General features: G+C 39.3%; 1 protein-coding gene across 1 annotated transcript in view; it reads left to right on the top strand.

Moving 5' to 3' along the window:
* The first annotated feature begins 366 nt into the window (after positions 1-366).
* The window catches only part of CEP120 (centrosomal protein 120), a 58,562-nt gene continuing 37,645 nt past the window's right edge, over positions 367-21,283 (top strand). Inside the window, exons 1-7 of the mRNA XM_060177486.1 lie at positions 367-653; positions 1,031-1,172; positions 9,714-9,862; positions 12,290-12,487; positions 16,129-16,356; positions 19,168-19,384; positions 20,902-21,082. Coding sequence (XP_060033469.1) covers positions 9,824-9,862; positions 12,290-12,487; positions 16,129-16,356; positions 19,168-19,384; positions 20,902-21,082 — 863 coding nt within the window. The 5' untranslated portion in view covers positions 367-653; positions 1,031-1,172; positions 9,714-9,823. The remainder of the gene's footprint in view (positions 654-1,030; positions 1,173-9,713; positions 9,863-12,289; positions 12,488-16,128; positions 16,357-19,167; positions 19,385-20,901; positions 21,083-21,283) is intronic.

Here is a 21,283-nt window from a genome sequence, read left to right as displayed (position 1 = left end):
TATTAGGTTTTCATTTTATTATTTCTTTGGTTGTGTTTTTATTAGCACTAAATTTTTCTTTCATTTAATTGCAAAGTGTAAGACCAAACTGAAATGTGGCAGGCTGTTTGTTGCACTGCAGTAAAGGTGAAAGGAAATATATTGCATTTTTCTGCTGCTTAGTATACTGTCTGTTGAAACATAGGAATGGAATTGAGGATGACAGTTTAGATTTTTGCTTAGTGTTTTCCAAGGGTAGGTTAATTTGATTTTCCAGAGTAGAATTATTATTATATTTACCATTGGGCAGTTCGTAATTTACTACTCCTGGTGAACTTTTCACCCCTCCTTTTCTTTTTCTTTCTTTTTGTCTTCCTTTTTTTTTTTTTTCAGTGTCAGAGGGAGTGAAGGAGAAAAAGAGAAGAGAGAGATCACAGCACCACTTTATCAACTGTGAAACTCCACCTGTGTGTGTCTGGTGTTCTCACGTGGTATCAGAGACTCAAGACTGGTCCTCACACATGTTAAAAAGTGTGTGTTCACGAGTTGGGCGGTAGCGGAGCAGGTTAAGTGCAGGTGGCGCAAAACACAAGGACTGGCTAAGGATCCCGGTTCGAGCGCCCAGCTCCCCACCTACAGGAGAGTCACTTCACAAGCGGTGAAGCACTCTGCAGGTGTCTATCTTTCTCTCCCCCTCTCTTCCCCATCTCTCTCCATTTCTCTCTGTCCTGTTCAACAACGATGATATCAATAACAACAATAATAATTACAACAATAAGAAAACAAGGGCAACAAAAGGGAATAAATAAATAAATACATATATATTTTTTAAAGTGTATATTCTACTAAGTGAGCCATCCCTTGGGTCCTGTAGTGAGTTTCTTTTGAAGAAAATGGAGAAAAAGATATATACATATGTAAGGGAAGAAAGTATGAAGACCAGTTAACCAACAACATACTTAGCACCTCAGAGAACATTTCCCAGTACTATTTACTTCTTAATTAACTACTGAGGCTTTTGTTGTTGTTCTGTTTTGTTGTCATCCTCTAGGCACCAAAATGGTATCAGTTGCTGAGTAATAAGTACACCAAGTTCAAGTCTGAACTACAGTTAAGCATTGCTTTGGAAACAGATACAAAGGCACCAGTGGATAGTTTTAAAGCGAAGGGAGCCCCCCCTCGAAATGGAAGAGGTTAGTACATCAACTTTTTTTTTTTTGTAATTTTTTTATTGGGGTGTTAATGTTTTACATTCAACAGTAAATACAGTACTTTGTACATGCATAACATTTCTCAGTTTTCCATATAACAAAACAACCCTCACTAGGTCCTCTGCCATCCTTTTTGGATTTGTGCTCCTCCCCACCCCACCCCACCCCACCCCACCCCACCCTTTTACTTTGGTGCAATACACCAACTCCAGTTCAGGTTCTACTTGTGTTTTCTCTTCTGATCTTGTTTGTTAACCTCTGCCTGAGAATGAGATCATTCCATTTTCATCCTTCTGTTTCTGACTTATTTCACTTAACATGATTTCTTCAAGCTCCATCCAAGATGGGCTGAAAACAGTGAAGTCACCATTTGTAATAGCTGAGTAGTATTCATACATACATACATATATACATATACACATACACACACACATATATACATATACACACACACACACACACACACACACACACACACACACACACACACACACACACACACACATATATATATACCACAACTTGCTCAGCCACTCATCTGTTGTTGGACACCTGGGTTGCTTCCAGGTTTTGGCTATGACAAATTGTGCTGCTCTGAACATAGGTATACACAAATCTTTTTGGATGGATGTGTTGGGTTCCTTAGGTTATATCCCCAGGAGAGGAATTGCAGGATCATAGGGTAGGTCCATTTCTAGCCTTCTAAGAGTTCTCCAGACTGTTCTCCACAGAGGTTGAATCAATTTACATTCCCACCGGCAGTGCAGGAGGGTTCCTTTGACCCCCACACCCTCTCCAGCATTTGCTGCTGTTACCTTTTCTGATGTATGACATTCTCACAGGAGTGAAGTGGTATCTCATTGTTGTCTTTATTTGCATTTCTCTGACAATCAAAGACTTGGAGCATTTTTTCATGTGTTTCTCAGCCTTTTGGATCTCTTCTGTGGTGAATATTCTGGCCATGTCCTCTCCCCATTTTTGGATGGGATTATTTGTTTTCTTGTTGATTTTGGCAAGCTCTCTATATATTTTGGTTATTAAACTCTTTTTAATTTTAATTTCTTTATTGGGGATTAATGTTTTACATTCAACAGTAAATACAAAAGTTTGTACATACATACCATTTCTAGGTTTTCCATATAACAATACAACCCCCACTAGGACCTCTGTCATCCTTCTTGGACCTGTATTCTTCCTCCCACCCACCCAGAGTCTTTTACTTTGGTGCATTACGGGTTATTAAACTCTTGTCTGATGTATGGCATGTAAAGATCTTCTCCCATTCTGTGAGGGGTCTCTTGGTTTGGGTAGTGGTTTCTTTTGCTGTGCAGAAGCTTTTTAATTTGATGTAGTCCCATAGGTTTATACTTGCCTTAGTCTTCTTTGTAATTGGATTCATTTCATTGAACATGTCTTTTAAATTTATGTGGAAAAGAGTTCAGCCAATATTTTCCTCTAAGTCTCTGATAGTTTCTGGTCTAACATCCAAGTCCTTGATCCACTTGGAATTTACTTTTGTATTTGGTGAAATATAGTGGTTCAGTTTCATTCTTCAGCATGTTTCAACCCATTTTTCCCAGCACCATTTGTTAAAGAGACACTGCTTTCCCTATTTAATAGTCTGGGCATCTTCGTCAAAGAATAGATGTCCATAGGTGTGGGGGCTTACTTCTGGGCTCTTAATTCTATTCCACTGGTCAGTGTGTCTATTCATGTTCCAGTACCAAGCAGTTTTGATGACAATGGCCCTATAATACACTTTGAGATCTGGGAGTGTGATGCCTCCAGTTCTGTTCTTTTTTCTCAAGATTGTTTTGGCAATTCTAGGTCTTCTCTGGTTCCAGATAAACATTTGTTACATTTATTCTATTCTCCTAAAAAGTGTGTTTGGGATTTTGATAGGGATAGCATTAAATTCGTATATGGCTCTGAGTAGTATATTCATTTTTATGATGTTAATTCTTCCAACCCATGAACATGGAATATCCTTCCACTTCTTTGTGTCTTTTTCAATTTACTTGAGTAGTGACTCATAATTTTCAGTATACAGGTCTTTCACTTCTTTGGTTAGGTTTATTCCTAGATATTTTATTGTGTTTGTTGCTATAGTAAAAGGAATTGATTTCTGGATTTCAATTTCTTCTAGCTTAGTGTTTGCATAGAGGAATGCCACTGACTTTTGAATGTTAATTTTGTAGCCTGACACATTACTGTATTGCCTGATGATTTCCAAAAGCTTCTTGCTGGATTCCTTAGGTTTTTCTATGTATACTATCATGTCATCTGCAAATAGGGAGAGTTTGACTTCTTCTCTTCCAATCTGTATCCCTTTAATTCCTTGCTCCTGCCTGAGTGCTATGGCAAGAACTTCCAACACTGTGTTGAATATTAATGGTGATAGTGGGCAGCCCTGTCTAGTACCTGATCTGAGGAGAAATGCTTCCAGTTTTTCACCATTAAGTATGATGTTGCCTGTAGGTTTGCTATACATAGACTCCACTATCTGGAGGAATTTTCCATCTATTCCCATTTTTTTTTTGTATGGTTTTGATCATAAAGGGATGTTGGATTTTGTCAGACTTTCTCTGCATCTATTGATATGACCATGTGGTTTTTGGTCTTGCTTTTATTGATGTGGTGGATCACGTTGATTGATTTACATATATGAAACCAACCTTGCATCCCTGGGATAAACCCCACTTGGTCATAGTACATCATCTCTTAAGGACCTTCTCTGAGAATTTTTGTCTTGGGACTAGAACTTTTAAGAAGGATGTGGGTATTACAGGGAATTCCATTCCAGAGTTCAGATGGATTTTACTCCAGTGCATGGGACTATTACTGTGACATTGCTACGGATGCAACAGTTGTTACTCTTACCTCTTGTTCAACAAAGTTATTAGTAGGTTTTCCTTATTTGATATATAGCAGAACAAAGCAGACTTTATGTTTGAAAAATTCCTGTTTAAGGAAAGTCTCCCTAAAATGAGTTCAGGAATATTTAAAAAGAAATATTAAAGTTGTTTTCTATTAAATCAATCATATTTCATAGAACCTTTCAACTAGCCTATTGGTTTTGCTTAATAAACTTTCTCAGAGCAGCTTTAAGTTCACATATTAGTTGAGTTGAAATTAGTTTCCTCTATCCTCCCCCTCAGTCAGTATCTTTTTCTAGAATAGTTCCTTACATTTTGTTATAATCCGGAGTCAGGTGGTAGCGCAGCAGGTTAAGTACATGTGGTGTGAAGTGCAAGGACTGGTATAAGGATCCCGGTTTGAGCCCCCAGCTCCCTACCTGCAGGGGGGTCACGTCACAGGCGGTGAAGCAAGTCTGCAGGTGTTTATCTTTCTCTCCCCCTCTGTCTTCCCCTCCTCTCTCCATTTCTGTCCTAACAAAGGCAACATCAATTAACAACAACAATAAAAAACAACAGGGGCAACAAAAGGGAAAATAAATAATAATAATTTAAAAAATTGTTATAATCAACAGTGAAGCATCATTATCACACCAAAGTTCACCGTTTACAGCATGGTTCAGTCTTGGTGACGTGCATTCTGTGAGGCAAATGTGTAATGACGAAGCCGCTGTTGTAGTGACCTGCAAGGTAGTTTCCTCTCATCCCAGCTGCTCACCCTACCCTCCCCCCAACCCTTGACAACCACTGATCTTTTTTTTTTAAATATTTATTTTATTTATTCCCTTTTGTTGCCCTTGTTGTTTTATTGTTGTTGTTACTGATGTCATTGTTGGATAGGACAGAGAGAAATGGAGAGAGCAGGTGTCCTGTTGTTGAGACTACACCGTGTGTAGCCTTTTCAGGCTGGCTTCTTTACATGCAGTAATGTGCATTTCAGCTCCCTTTCTATTTTTTCAAACCCTGATAGCTCATTTCATTTCAGTGTTGAATAATACTATATTATCTGGAACTAGCAGACTTTATCCACTTACCTACTGAAGGATTACTTAATTGTCTCCAAGTTTTGCCCACTGGGAATAAAATTGTTATTAATATCCTTGTGTGTGGGGGGGTTTTGTGGGAGCATACATTTTCAGATTATGTGAGTAAATGCCACAACATAATATTATATATGGTTTGGTAAAAATAAGGTTAGCTTTTATAAGAAAGTACCAGGCTGTCTGTACCATTTACATTCTCACTTTGATAAAATGAATGAGAATCCCTGCTGTTCTACTAACTTGCCAGCATTTGGTGTTGTCTTTTGGCTAGTCACAGATGTATAGTGTTAACCTTATTGTTTAGATGTACAGTTCCTGGTGTTTTGTTCTTTTTCACATGCTTGCCATTTTTGTTCTTCAGTGAAGTGTCTATTTCAGATCTTTGCCCAGTTTTATTTATTTATTTATTTTTATCTTCATTTACGTATTGGACAGAGAGAGCCAGAAGTTGAGAAGGAAGGGGATGATAGAGAAGGGGGAGCATGGCCATACCACCCTGAACACGCCCGATCTCGTCTGATCTTGGAGAAGGGAGAGAGACAGAGACACCTGCAACACTTGCTTCACCACTCACAAAGCTTTCCCCTTGCAGGTGGGGACCGGGGGCTCGAAGCTGGGTCCTTGCACATTGCAACATGTATGCCCAATCAGGTGTGCCACCACCTAGCCCCCCCCTTTTAATTAGTTGTTTAGTTATTATTGTTATAAAAATTCACTATATTTTGGATGAGAGCCCTTTATGAGGTGTCCTTTGGGAAAATGTCTTTTCCCAGGCTTCTCATTCTCTTTGGCTTTTAGTTAATAAAAGCTTTTAGGGTTTATAAAATCCCTCTAACTGATATTTTTATGAATAGTGCCTTTGACATTATCTTGGATATAATTACTTTTGAGATACAATCTAGATTTCTTTTCTGTTACCTTCTAGAAGTTTTGTAGGCGTGTGTTTTACACTTAGGCCTTTGGTTTACTTTGAGTAAATTTTGGGGAATGCTGTAAGATTTGTGTCTATATTTGATATTTTACATGTGAATGTTCTACTGTTCTGCCAGCATTTTTTTTTTTTTTTGGAAAGACCATCTTTGCTTCATTGTATTGCCTTTTCCCCTCTGTCAAAGGTCAGTTTACTTAATTGTTCGAGTTTATTTCTGAACTGACTGCTGCATTGCTATATATGTATATCCTTTCACTAGTACTACATTGTTGTGGTTACTGAAACCTTAGTCTTTTTAAAAGAATTTTCTTGCCATGCAGGCTTATTATTATTATTATTATCATCATCATTTATTGGATAGAGACAGCCAGAAATCGAGAGGGTAAGGAGTGATAGAGAGTGAGAGATACAGAGAGATACATGCAGCACTGCTTCACCACTCTTGAAGCCTTCCCCCCTGCAGGTGGGGCCACGTGGGGGTTGGGGGTATGAACCCGGGTCCTCATGCACTGTCACATGTACACTCAACCAGTCAGGTGCACCACCACCCATCCCCATGTCTTTTCTGTAGATTTATTTTTATTGGTGTCATGTTGGCTTATACGGCTACGCAGGTTTCAGAAGCTCAGTGCCACGCCTCTTACTTAACACGTACTACTACACCCACCTCCCGATTACCGTCTACCACCACCAGAGTCTGTTGGACCTCCTCTACGCTGTCACCCTATTTTCCCTGCCACCTTTGCTAACCTCAGTTCTGCAGTCCCAAGTATAAAGGCTTTTTTCTTGTCCTCCTAAATTTGTCCTTTCCCTGCTTTGCTTACTAATAGCGAGTCACTTATTATTTCTTTCGCCACCAGGGATATTGCTGCAGCTCAGTGCCGGCTCTGTGAGTTCTTCCACTCCTGGTGGCCACTGTTTTCTTTTTTCCTTTTTCCCCTTTCTATTATGCTTGATAGGACAGAGAGAAATCAAGAGGGAAGGGGAGAAAAAAGGAGAGAGACAGAGAGAGACACCTGCAAACCAGCATCACCTCTTGTGAAGTGCTCCCCTCCTGTTGGGGAGTGGGGGCTGAAACCTGGGTCCTTGCACATGGTGATATGTGTGCTTAACTGGTGTGCCACTGCCCAACCCCCTTATTAACTTTTTAAGAAGGATTTTATTTATTAATGAGAAAGATAGGAGTGAGAGAAAGAACCAAACATCATTCTGGTACATGTGCTGCTGATCGAACTGAAGACCTCTTGCTTGAGAGTCTAATGCTTTATCTATTGTTCTATCTCCTGGACCTTTATTATCTTCTTTATAAATATTTTTTTTAGGTCTGACTTAGTGGCAATGAATTCTTTTACTTTGTTATCTGTAAAGCTCTCTATCAGTCCTTCAAATTTGAGTGGTAACCTAGCTAGGTAGAATATTTGGTCTTTTTTTTAGTCAACAATTTGAATATGCCATTCCCTTCTTAGCTTCAGAACATCTATTGAGAAATCTAATGTTGGTCCTCTGGGAGTTCTCTTATATGTCAGCCTGCCTTTCTCTTGCTGATTTTAGAATTCTCTATGTTTGATCTTTAACATCTAAATTACAGTGTTGTGCATCTACTATTTGGGCTTATTTTTGGCTGGCTCCTTGGGCTGGCTTCCTGAATTTGAATGTATAGCTCTTTCCTCACTTTGGGGATAATTCTCAACTTTTATGCCTTCAAATAAGAATACTGTCCCTTTCTTCCCCTTTCTTTTTTCTTTTCTTTCTTTCTTTTTTTTTTTTTTTTTTACATGTAGCAGTTCAGTTTTCCCAGCACTGTTTGTTAAAGAGAACTTCTTTTCCTCATTGCATACCCTTGGCTCCTTTATCATACATAAGATGTATATATAATATATATATGAATTTATTGAGATTTCTGCTCCTTTTCTCCTCCTATTTGAGCAGTCACTCCTTCTGTTCCTGTACTACACTATTTTATTTACTAGTTTGCTTGTAGTATAGTTTAAAGTCAAGGAGTGTTGTGCCTCCATTTTCTCTTAGAATTGGTGAGATTATTTGTGGTGCTATATAGATTTTAGAATTAGTTGTACAATTTCTTAGAAGAATGTCATTGAGATTTTGATAGGGGCTTCTCTGAATATAAATTGCTTTAGATAAGCAGTACTGTGGCCTTGTATATGTGTAATTCAAATAGAGAGACAGAAGGAGGAGGGCATAATGGAACTGCTCTACCCACTGTGGAGTTTGCCCTGGTGTTACGGGTTGGGCATATGGGGTTAGCTATCTCATAGCTCCAAAAAGGCATCTCAACAATGTTCATTCTTCCAGCCCACGATCACAAGAGTTCCTTCCATTTCTCCATGTCTTTTATTTCTTGTAACAACATCTTACTGTTTTAGTTGTAAAAGTCTTTTACTTCCCTTTGTAAGGATTACTTTAAGGTAGTTTTTACTTTCTTGGTCTGGCTGCTATTTCTAGGACTTCCTGAACTATATTGAACAGTAGTTGTGAGAGTAGACATCCTTTTGGTATTCTAGGTTGGAAAAATCTTTAGGCTTTTCACCACTGAGTTATGTTTCTACCTATGAGTTTTCCTGTATGACCTTCACTACGTTGAGGTCTGTTTCTTCTGATTTATATTGTTAAAGGATTTTTTTTTTAAATTATAAATGAGTGTTAAGTCTTGTTGACTTTTTTTTTAGCATTTCCTTTATGCCTAATTTATTTCACTAATTGATTTGTGCATTTGAATTACTTCTTTTTTAAATATTTACTTTATTTATTCCCTTTTTGTTGCCCTTGTTGTTTTATTGTTGTAGTTATTATTGTTGTCTGTCTTCAGTGTTGGATAGAACAGAGAGAAATGGAGAGAGGAGGGGGAAGACAGGGAGGGGGAGAGAAAGATAGACACCTGCAGACCTGCTTCACTGCTTGTGAAGCGATTCCCCTACAGGTGGGGAGCCAGGGCTCGAACTGGGTCCTAGTGCTTTGCGCCACCTGCACTTAACCCGCTGTGCTACAGCCCAGCTCCCTGATATATTTCTGTATCTCTGGGATCAGTCTCAGCTAATGAACTATTGTCTTGATAATGCTGTTGGATTCAGTTTGCCAAGATTTTGTTGAGGATTTTTACAATGTTGTTTATCAGGGGTATTGGTGTATAGTTTTCTTTTTTACTACTTCCCTTTCCCCCCTTTGCTTTGGGACCCAGAATAATAACAGTTGACTTAATAATATATGTTTGGGAGTTAGGACATTGCTTTTCATCCTCTCATTCTCTATTCAGTTACCTTTTTTTCTTTTTAGCAAATTTTATGTATTTTTTGTTGTTGTTGTTCCCAGATGAGGTTTATTTCCTTCAATAAACTTGTGATACCTTTTCTACATGTCTGTTAAACTGAGGGTTTAAAGGACTAGCTTAGTTCAAAATAGTTTTTATATGCAGAAGTATCTAATGGTGATTAAATAAGATTTATTTTGAGTATAAAATATTTCAGGAAAACTTGATATATTAACTGTATCACTGAGAACTGTCAGTATGTTAAATGCTATCACTAGCATTTCACCTCTTATAATGACTTATGGCAGACTACAATATAGATGATGATGATGATGATGATGATGATGATGATGATACCTCTTCTTAAAGTACCTGCCATCCTGTCTGGACTTGACCCCAAGGACATTGTGGCAGTGCTGAATGAGGAAGGAGGCTACCATCAGATTGGACCAGCAGAGTACTGCACTGACTCCTTCATTATGTCTGTGACCATAGCATTTGCCACTCAGCTGGAGCAGGTGAGGTTTTTCTCTTGAGATTAATGGTTCCATGAAGAACTTGACAATGGTTTATTATCTCTCTCTCTCTTTTTAAACTCTACCTTTTATATATGAAAAAGATTGGCTATAAGAAAAGAAACAACTTGAATGATATTGGTAGTAGGAGGAAAAGTAACATTTCCCAGGATTTAGACCATCAAGAAACAATACTTTCTGTTGTACTGTGCTGTATTAGAAGGGCATATATGGGAGGCTGCTTCTTAAGTGTGAAATAGTGTACTTTTTGTAGAAGTGTACAATATTTGAAACACTGTGTTCATCATACTTTAATCAGCTCTAGGTTTCAATAATGACCTACATTCCAACTATCAGATTAGCCTGATACTATTTCCTGGCTGTTGCAGGAAGGTGAAAGGTTCTTGGGTTAGAAACAGAGAGCTCAGGGCGGAGGGTAGATAGCATAGTGGTTGTGCAAACAGATTCTCATGCCTGAGGCTCTGAAGTCCCAGGTTCAATCCCCCACACCACCATAAGCCAGAGCTGAACAGTGCTCTGGTTAAAAAAAAACAAAACAAAAACAGAGAGCTCCCTTACTCTCAGTACAGCAGGTAATGTAAATATTCCTCTTATTCCAAGTCTGCCTTCCTACCACCCCTTCTAAAAATGTGGGGTGGGGGCAAGGAGTGAGTTATACAGTGAGTGCCCTAACCCCCAGTTCACTTCCTAGCTAGCACTGCTTTAAAAAGAAAAGAAAGAACCCATAACAAGTTAATCTAATAGTTATCCATCTCTGTTGATAGCGTAACATTTCTTTTTTTGCAGATTGCATTATTTATAGGTAAATCAAAATGTTTAAAATTAGCCTGTCTTTGATTAACTTAAGAATGAAAAATTAAGTGTAAATGTAGTAGGATGGAGCAGGAGACTGAATGTTTATAATCTTGTCTTTTCTTAAACACAGAGTTAAGGAGGGCAAAGCATAGCCTCTACATCCAAGGGTCATTGAGAAGTTGAAAAAGAAACTTTTGAGGGAAACTACTTAGAACTAAATGTACTTGAGAGTCTCTTTATAAAAGAATTAGTTTATGGGGGAGAGAGAGAAAGAGAGAGAGAGAGAGAAGCGCTCATCTGCATAGGGATGAAACCATAGCAGTGAAAGGAGTCAAGCCAGTGACTTCATGATGTTATTTCACACGAAGAAGTTTTTTGCTTTTTTTTTTTCTTTTTTAATTTCTTGATTGGGGGACTAATGGTTTATAGTCGACAGTAAAATCTAATAGTTTGTACATGTGTAACATTTCTCAGTTTTCATCATAACAGTTTAACTCCCAGTAGGTCCTCCTCTGTCATCTTGTTCCAGGACCTGAGACGTCTCTGCACCCCAGAGTCTTTTACTTTGGTGCAGTACACCAACTCCAGTCCAAGTGCTGCTTTGTGTTTTCACCACATATTCTTCCTTCTCCTTCTGACTTGTCTTCCTTAACATGGTTCCTTCAAGCTCCATCCAAGATGGGGTGAAGAAGGTGAATTAATTTACCATTTTTAATAGCTGAATCATATTCCACTGTGTATATATATAGACCACAAATTTCTCAGCCACTCATCTGTTGTTGGACACTAGGGTTGCTTCCAGGTTTAGGCTATTACAAATTATTCTGCTATGAACATAGGTATTCACAAATCTTTTTGGATAGGTATGTTTTGTTCCTAAGGATATATATCCTCAGGAGAGGAATTGCAGGTCATAGGGTAGGTCCACTTCTAATTACATAGCTATCTTATATTTAAGCTCTTACCTATTTATGAATGTGTCAGCTGTCTGTAATTTCTTGCTATCTTTTTTTTTTTAACAGTATTGTAGTAAACAGTAAGATAATTCTAGTAGAAAACTTAATGGTACACAAAAATCTATGTCTTAGTTATATGTGACCATGAGAGGGAATGCTCAGTCCAGAAAACATGTTATAGCTGCTAATTTGTAGGTACTCAAATTTTGACAAGATGACTAAAACGCTTTTCTTTACATCAAACAACCTCAAATAAGTATCTTGGATTAAGAGTTTTAAAACCTCATTTATGGAGAGGATGTTGGAAGAAGAACAAAATAAAATAAGATTTTGTAATAAGAACAGCTTAAAGTATTTGATGCTTTTCTTCTTAAAAGAATCTCCACACAGCCATTCATGAGCCAATGAAATGTAACAAAATTAAAAAACAAACACATCTCTATAAAAATATATTAGATTTTTTTGTTATTCTGTTGCAGTCAGTTTGAAAATTAGTCCAACTATTAGTTTGTCAGTAATGTTGCCAAGATTTAGAAGTTTTGAGTGATTATTTTTGTGACTTGAAAAATTCTCAACATTTCCCACACTTTCTTTAGTCTGTCAGGCACATTTAACAGTTTACAAACTAACAATCTTTTCTTCTTCCTTAACTGTTTAGCTAATTCCATGTACCATGAAACTTCCAGAAAGACAGCCTGAGTTTTTCTTTTATTACTCTTTACTGGGAAATGATGTAACAAATGAACCCTTCAATGATTTGATCAACCCAAACTTCGAGCCGGAGAGAGCGTCTGTTCGAATACGGAGCAGTGTAGAAATCCTTCGTGTTTATCTGGCTTATCATTCTAAACTACAGGTGAGTAGTGGAAGGGTCTGATTGTCTCCTATTAACAATGATCTTTGTAAGCATTTAAGAGGTGCCTAAACTCTTGCCCTGTTTTTCAGTAATGGAGGTCATCTCTCTGCAATATCTTTTTAGTTTTTTTTTTTTTAAGGAATTAATTTCTTCTGACTTGTCAAGTTTTTACCCTTAACAGTTATTAAAGAATTTTAGGTGGTACACTGCCCTAGGTACTGGAAAAAGAGGTGTGCCAGTTACCAGTCTTTTGTAATGAAGCCTTGGTGTCTAAAGCTGGAAGCAGAGGCTAGGTTTCATTACTATTGGAGATGATAGGCACGCAAAGTGAATGCTGTATTGTAGGACTTAGATACCGTGCTGCTTTTCAAAGGCAAAAAGATGACATTCCTACACTTGATCTTAGCCAAAGTGCTGAGCAGCAAAGGTGATACACTTCTAAGACCTGCCTGACTTTAGTGCCTTTTGTAGACCTTTAATTTGCATTCCACTTAAAAAGTGAACTCTTTACCTACTGTAAATGACCACTGTATTCTTTTATTGTAGTTACTTTTTTTAAAAAAAAATATTTATTCCCTTTTGCTGCCATTGTTTTTGTTATTGATGTCACTGTTGTTGGATAGGACAGAGAGAAATGGAGAGAGGCGGGGGAAGACAGAGAGAGGGAAGAGAAAGACAGACACCTGCAGACCTGCCTCACCACCTGTGAAGTGACTCCCATGCAGGTGGGGAGCCGGGGGCTTGAACCGGGATCCTTATGCGGGTCCTTGCACTTTGTGCCACGTGCGCTTAACCCGCTGCGCTACTGCCTGACTTCCTATTGTAGTTACTTTTAGGTGAGATCGGGCATGTTCAGGGTGGTATGGCTGTAGACTTGTAGTTACTTTAAAAAAAAAAGATTTATTTCAATTTATTATTTATGAGAGAGTTTCACACAAGGGAGAGAGAAGGAGAGAGAGGCAAACCAAAATGTTAGGTACAGGAGTTACAGGGGATTGAGCCCAGAAATTGCTGCATTAGTTGAGCCACTTCCCTAGCCACTGTAGTTACTTTTAAATGCAGTGAAGTGAGATAATGATCTGTTTAAAATAATCACTCCTGAGCCTTTGCTTTCATTTTGGGTGGAAGGAAAGGAGAAGCACTAATATATATATACACATACACACAATTTACTTTAGCTTTTTTTGGTATTACCTTTATTTATTTATTGGACAGAGACAACCAGAAATGGGGGGGGAGAGACACTTGCAACACTGCTTCACCACTCGCAAAGCTTTCCTTCTGCAGATGGGGACTAGGGATTAGAACCTGGGTCCTTGCACACTGTAGCATGTGCACTCAACCAGGTGCACCACCACCTGGCCCTGCACTAAGATATCTTAATAGAGTTGAATTTTAGAGATAGTTTTGAAATTGACTACATATAGAGAAGACTATAAAATGGTGGAATGCAGGTAGAAAACACTTCAAAATTATTATTTAATATTTTGTTTACTTATTGGATACAGATAGAAATTAAGAGGGAGTAGGGAAATAAAGATGGAAAGAGGAAGAGACACTTGAAGCATGGCTTCACCCCTTGTGAAGCTTCTCTCCTGCAGATGGGGACTGGGATTTGAACCCAGGTCTTTGTACATTGTAACAAGTGCTATCAAGCAGGTATGCCACTACCCAGTCCTGGAAGTGTTATTCTTTCTTGCATATTGGTCTTTAACAAAAGTATTGATTGCTTTCTTTTTTAAAAAATTTTTATTTATTATTGGATAGAGACAGAAATTGGGAGGGGGGGGAGAGAGACAGAGAGACACCTGCAGCTCTGCTTCACCACTTGTGAAGCTTTCCCCCTGCAGGTGGGGACCAGGGTCTTGAACCCAAGGCCTTGCACATTGTAGTGTGTGCACTTAACCAGGTGCGCCACCACCTGGCCCCTGATTTCCTTCTTAGTTTAGTTCTCATTGAAATTTCAGTCATGAGATGACGCTAGTTGGCCGGTTACAGAGTGCCAAGACTGGGCTAGGATACAGCTGTCCCAGTAAAGTGTACACTTAACTATGCTCTGGGGGCCAGGTACAAACCCCTGGTTACCACATGGGAACACCAGGCAAAGGGGAAACTTCTTTATTCTCTGTCTGAAAAATAAAGTCTATATGGGAGTGGTAGGATTGCACAAGTACACAACCCTGGCAGCTAAGTAAATAAAATTAGCTAGGACCTTTTTACAACTAGTTAGCATTGTCCCACTTTTGGCTGCACTTAGGTGCATTTATAAAATAAGCGTAAATTGCGCAGAAAACAAAATTATACCTCATAACATTAAAACTAAGTTTTCAGAGCCAGGTGGTGGTTTCTGCAGAGATTACCAAGCTTTTAGAGTCAGGTTTAAGGTTCACATCCAGGGGACCAGTATTGCAGGCCCCCCCCCCCCCCCATTTCTCTGCCATTTATCTGAGAAAGAAAATGAAGTCCTCCAGGAGCTGTGGAATCATCGTGCAGGCAGAGAGCCCCAGTGATAACCCTGGTGGGAAAAAAAAAAATCAACAATAGCAACAAAGTTCGGGTCATTGGACCTGTTCATGTGAATGTTAAAAGAAATAAGTAGCTTATCCCTGTAACAGATTTTTTCTTTTTTAGTTGCCAAAGGTGATGCTGATTTTGATTAAAAAGTGATTAGCATTACATTCTACCCTAGAAGAATTCTTTTACTGTTAAGTACTGTGTAAAGGAAAAAACTTTAATGATGTTTTATAGGTAAATAAAACAAAATTATTTGTGATTATTTCTAAGTAAGAGTGGATATACTAGCTTGTTAGGAGCTGTGTTTAATTCATGATAAACAGAATAGAAAGAGAGTCGGGCGGTAGCGCAGCGGGTTAAGCGCAGGTGGCTCAAAGCGCAAGGACCAGCGGAAGGATCCCAGTTCGAGCTTCTGGCTCCCCACCTGCAGGGGAATCGCTTCACAGGTGGTGAAGCAGGTCTGTAGGTGTCTATCTTTCTCTCCCTCTCTCTGTCTTCCCCTCCTCTCTCCATTTCTCTCTGTCCTATCCAACATGGACGACATCAATAATAATAATAAAACAGCAAGGGCAACAAAAGGGAATAAATAAATATAAAGAAAAAAATAGAATAGAAAAACGTGCTTGAGGTATTTGTTTTTTAATAAAGGGGAAAAGGATGTATAAAAGCAAGAAGATACATAATCATAGTCTATGTTATATATAATGCAGATAATCCTATGATAATAGCATGATACTGAGAGGAAGGGCTAGGATATAGTTCATCCAATAGAGAACCATTTTTAGCCAATAAGAGGTCTTAGATTCAAGCCCCGGCACCACATCGGAACACCATGGCATCTGGGGAAGCTCTAAGCATGTTTGGTGTTACACCTTTCTCTCTGTCTCTGAGGGTGGGGGAGGGGAATAGGGGAAGGCAGACCAATATGGAAAGGAAAAATGAAAAAGAAGTAATAACTTTATTGTTCTTGGCATGCTTTGTTTTGATCGTGGCACATAGTCACTGCAGATCAGTAAAACAGTCTGCATTATATTTTCCTCTTATGGATCCTTTTATAACTTTCTCTTACGCTCGTATGAAAAAAGAGATACTATCGAGCCCTGTTCTGACTTCGCCTTGCATTTTAGATCCATCTCTGCTGTGGAGACCAGTCACTCGGAAGCACAGAAATCCCCTTAACTGGCTTACTGAGGAAGGGCAGTGTAGAGATCAACCAGCACCCGGTCACAGTCGAGGGTGCATTTACCTTGGAGCCTCCAAACCGAGCCAAGCAAAAGCTCGCACCTTTTCCTGTGGAGCTCGCCCCAACCGTGGGGGTGTCTGTGGCTCTGCAGAGGGAAGGCGTAGATGCCCAGGCAAGTCACCCTGTTCCCCTCTCCTGCCCCAGCGTCACTCCTGAACCTCGGGTGGGCTGGTGGCTCACCAGGTGGCGCACACATGTCACCATGCCTGAGGACACTTGAGCAGGCTGCGGTATCTCTTGTTACTTCTACCTCCCCCCTCCCCATTCTTCCTCGTTCATGGATTTGAAAGAAATTATGACTGCCAGAAGAGATGTGGCCATGCAGGCCCTGAGACTTAGACCAAAAGAAAATAAACAAACAAACAAAAAAACCCCAAGATCCCCATCTGTGTGTGTGTGTGGGGGGGGGAGTCACTTGACAAGCAGTGAAGCAGGTCTGCAGATGTCTATCTTTCTCTCTCCCTATCTCCCCCTCCCTCTCCTCTCAATTGCTCTCTGTCCTATCAAAACAAAACAAAACAAACAAAAAACAGATTAAGAAAAAAAAAAAAAAGGAAGAAATGAGTAACTCACTTCCAAAAAGGAATTTCTGAGAAATGCTGTAGCCACTCCATTTCTCTGGCCGATAAGTGACTGAGTCAAGCTCCTCTCAGGATGCCTCTCTAAACCCCACCCCCTTCTCTTTTATTCCCACCAGAATTATCGTGTAACTCAGTGCTGACACTACAAATCCACCTTTCCTGGTGGCCATTTTCATCTTTTTTCCTCATTTCTATTTTGTTTTAGAGAGTAGCAAATGATTTTTAATGAAGCAAAACAAGAGTAAATAAGAAAATACATATAATTTCAACTTTCTATTTTTATTTGATAAGACAGAGAAATTGAAATGGGGAGGGAGAGGAATAGAGGAAGAGACATCTGCAGATCCTTTTTGCCACTTAAGAAGTATTCCCCCCTTGCAGGTGGGGAGCAGGAGCTGGAGCCAGGGTCATTGCACATGTTAATGTATGCACTCAAGATTCAGCTACAGACATGTAGAGTCTGTCTACCAGAGATTTCCAAAAGTAACTCCATTAAAACTAGAAAGTGTTTAGAGCGAGATCCTAGGAAACTGCATTAAGGGACTGTCTTTTGGTTGACTAACCTGAGCTAAACCTTGGTCATTTATGATTTATAGTCCCCACACTGTCTTTAGGCTGGAGACTTCCTTTGCTGTAGCTGTTTGAAAATTTCTATTTGACAGACAGACAGACTCTCTGTGTCTGTAGTTGAGTCCTAGAGAGTTAGCTGTTCTTTCCTTGTGTTGTCTTGTTCCCTTGAGGAAGTCCCAGGTTGCTGTGCATACTATTTTTTAATCTGCCTATTTTGTGCTTTAAACTCCACAGTTGTTTGTTTTCAGTTCACTTGCCAACAATGAGATGCAGCAAATCAGAGGACTGTTCTACTTTTACTTTTCCAGCAGGTGGCACTGTACTTGGTTAGATTTTATTTTGCATGGTTCTATTTTTTTATTATTTATTTATTTATTTATTTGCCTTTCTTTGATTTTTCTGTAAGTACTCAGACTGCTGTTAGCAGTGGCTGTGTGAACAGAGTTGGAGAGAAGCCTACAGCCACTTGTGAGAATGTGTTGTTGTTGGGGGATTTGGCTTATATTTGCACCACTGCTATCCTATCCCTCCTCTCCGAAAACCCAAAGCCGAGACTCACTAGTCTAACAGCAGTGCAGTACCTGAGCTGAGTTCCTGTTCCCAGGGCTGCAGGGCAGCCTTCCTCGATTCTTTGTTTGAAACAGTTCCACCTCCTCCGTATAGACTTCACCTGGATCAGGGGCTTGTACTGGCAGACCGTTTCTGCTCCCCTTCCCTGGACCTCTGCCAAGGCTGGCTACCCTCTTATCTGCACCGCACCCTGCTCCCCTTCTAGACTGTAGTTCACTCACTTCCTGTCACTGAAGCGTGACTCTCTTTAGTGTGGTTTGTGTTGGTGTCTGAGATGCATGGGCAGTTTCAGCTTCATCCGGAGCCATGGGACTCTCTGTCCTGTCCATCTGGTTAAGAAGTTGTTCCTCTTGGGAACAAAGCTAAGATCTTTCTCTATGATCTAGAAGTTCATGTCCTGTTCTCTAAAGAACTGATCCTTATATATGCTAGGAATTAAACTAAAGTTCGAGTTCCTTTAATTTTTTTATTCCTTAACTTGTCTACATAGAGACAGAAAGGCGAGAGAAAAATACCACGGCAGCAAAGCTTCCTTCAGTGCTGTGGGGGCTGGGCTGGAACTTGGGTTGAGCACAGGGCAAGCACCATACTACCCAAGTGAGGGATTCCACTGGCTCAGGTTAGCGCATCTGAAATGTATATACAGATTTTTTAGAGGGTAATGAAGTAAAGAAGAGTAAAAACAAGTAGACAGGGACCGGGTGGTGATGCACCCGGTTAAGTACTCACATTACAGTTTGCAAAGACCTGGGTTCAAGCCCCCAGTCCCCAGCTGCAGGGGGAAAGCTTCACAAGCAGGGTTGTAGCTGTCTTTCTCCCCTTTCCCTCTCAATTTCTGGCTCTCTTTCCAATAAAGATTAGAAAACAAAAGTAGAGGTTTGGGTTTCTTTTGTATAATAGTACAGATCCTACCATATATTCTGGTAGAAATCAGCATCCCCAGGTACACCTGCGTGTGGCTTCTTCTATCTAATATTCTTCTTCCCCATTCAGTTGTATTTTGGTATTCCACCCGGGCTGTCATATTTTCTTCCTGTTTACATTCCCTTTTCTCGCCCTAGGTGCTATAAGAAACTAACTTTTGGTGAAAAATGGACTAGAAATGCTCATGTGGCAAAGGGAACTGTTTAAAAAAAAAATCTAGTTTTTTGCTTAATTATGAAGGACAGATCTTTGAAAACTATATTTCAATTTGCTTTTAGCCTTTGATTGAATTAAAGTCCCAGAGTGAACATGAGTCACAACTTCCAAAGAAGAGCATTTTAACACCCATAAAGGAGAAGGTACTTTCTGAGCCCAAGTCACCAAGCATGACCCCCATGCCACCTCACAACCCCTCACCTCCAACAAAAGACGATGCAACAGAGAGTGAAGTGGAAAGCTTACAGTACGATAAGGAAACAAAGCCAAATCCAAAGGGTAAGACTTTTTAAAACATGTATGTATGTATATATGGTGTGTGAGTTAACATCTGGAGTTAAGAAATGACTACCAACATTTCTATGATCTCTTAAGTAAAAGTTGCTACTTTTTAAAGAATCAGTAGCGTGCTGACAACATAAATTCTGTTAAAGCTAACTGCAGTCTATTTAACTTTCTAGTAAAATATGCTAAAAGAAAGAGTTCTTTTTAATTTATTTTCACAGAAAAAGTAGCCTATTTATTTAGGGAGCAATTAAGCAATGTAGTTCTTTCAAATTAATTTTTAATTAGGAAGTTCTCAAGTTTTATATCTCTTGGGTAAAGATTTCTCCTTATACTTAGTATCCTAAGTGGCTGAAGTAGTAATGGATTAGGCCTTAGATGTTCTAACCTCATGATATAATTTTTATTTGCCTTTAGTCTCAAATACAGTTATTTTCATTCCAACTTGTTTAGTCTACTCTTGAATTGCTGTCATATATTACTGCATCAAAACCTTATGCTTTTGTGTTATGCAGTGTCTACTGAGAGTAAACTTTTTTCTTAGATTTTTAAATTAAAAAAAAATTATGCAGTTTGAAACCCTGGCTTCCTACCTGCACGGGGAGTGGTCATTTCACAGGCAGTGAAGCAGATCTGCAGGTGTCTGTCTTTCTCTCTCCCTCTCTGTCTTCCCCTCTTCTCTAGATTTTTTTCTGTCCTATCCAACAACAACACATCAATGGCAACAATAATGATAACAACAAGCGTAACAAAATGGGAAAAATGACTTCTAGGAGCAGTAGATTTGTGGTGCAGGCACCAAGTCCCAGTAATAACCCTGGAGGCAAAAAAAAAAAAGTATTTTTTAATAAGTGAGAGTTACAGAGAGACAGAGACACCAGAAAAGTGCTCAGTGCTGGCTTGTGGTAGTGCTGAGGATTGAACATTAGACCTCAGAGCATTAAAGTCTTGTCATTATGCTGTCTTTCCAGACCTTCCCACACAGTTCTTCTTCTTCTAGCATTTGCCCTTCTTCCATAGCCAGTCAACAGCGTCAGGTTGAAAGCTGTCAGGAGCTGCTTGTTGCTGGCTTTGAAAGTGACTGGGATCCATGTGGATTCAGTCGGCTAGGAAGGATCGTCAGTTTCCCCAGTGAATGGGTACTCACGGGATGCACCACGAGAAGGTCGATTCCCACACAGTTCTATAATGAGAATCAAAACCTACATAATTTTGTGGTAGTCACTTTAAGATGTTTATGGTTATGATGTTGCTTAATCAGATTCCTTGTCTGGAGTTAAAGGAGATATTGTGTCTTTAAATCATCTAAGTAAATTTAATAATTTAATAATAATAATGTAATAGCTTCATATTTTACTTTAAATACAAGGTAAGTTGAGTAGTGAGGTTTTCTTTTCAACCTAGTGTGACATTTATTTATATTTTAATATATACATATTTTAATATTTTATTTACTGAACAGATTCAGAGAAGTCAAACATAGTAAACAGGCTTTTAATAATGTCTTCTAGCTGTCAGTTCTTCGTCAGTACCTGCTTCAACAGCCCCGCCAGCAACCACATCCAATGTTTCAGAAACAGTTTCAGGACAGAAGATTGCTGTTCCAGCAACATCGCATCATTTTTGCTTTTCCATAGACTTAAGGAGCGTCCACGACTTGGAAGTTGGTTTTCCAATCAACTGTATATTAAGGTGTGGTGTGGCTTGGTTTCAAAGTAATTTTTTTCTTTTTAAAGAGCTGTTCTATTTAGTTTTCTTAAAAGACCAGTGTACTTTTTCTGTCACACGCATTACCTGGGATTGAACCCAGGGCCACACCCATGCATGCAACACATGCATGCGCTCTACCAGCTGAACCACCTTTCCAGCCCCTAAGAACTGCCTGTTAATAAG

Source organism: Erinaceus europaeus, chromosome 2 (genome assembly GCF_950295315.1).
Source record: "Erinaceus europaeus chromosome 2, mEriEur2.1, whole genome shotgun sequence".
Taxonomy (NCBI): domain Eukaryota; kingdom Metazoa; phylum Chordata; class Mammalia; order Eulipotyphla; family Erinaceidae; genus Erinaceus; species Erinaceus europaeus.
Note: the sequence above shows the minus strand (reverse complement) of the source record. Positions and strands in the feature narration are given on the sequence as shown.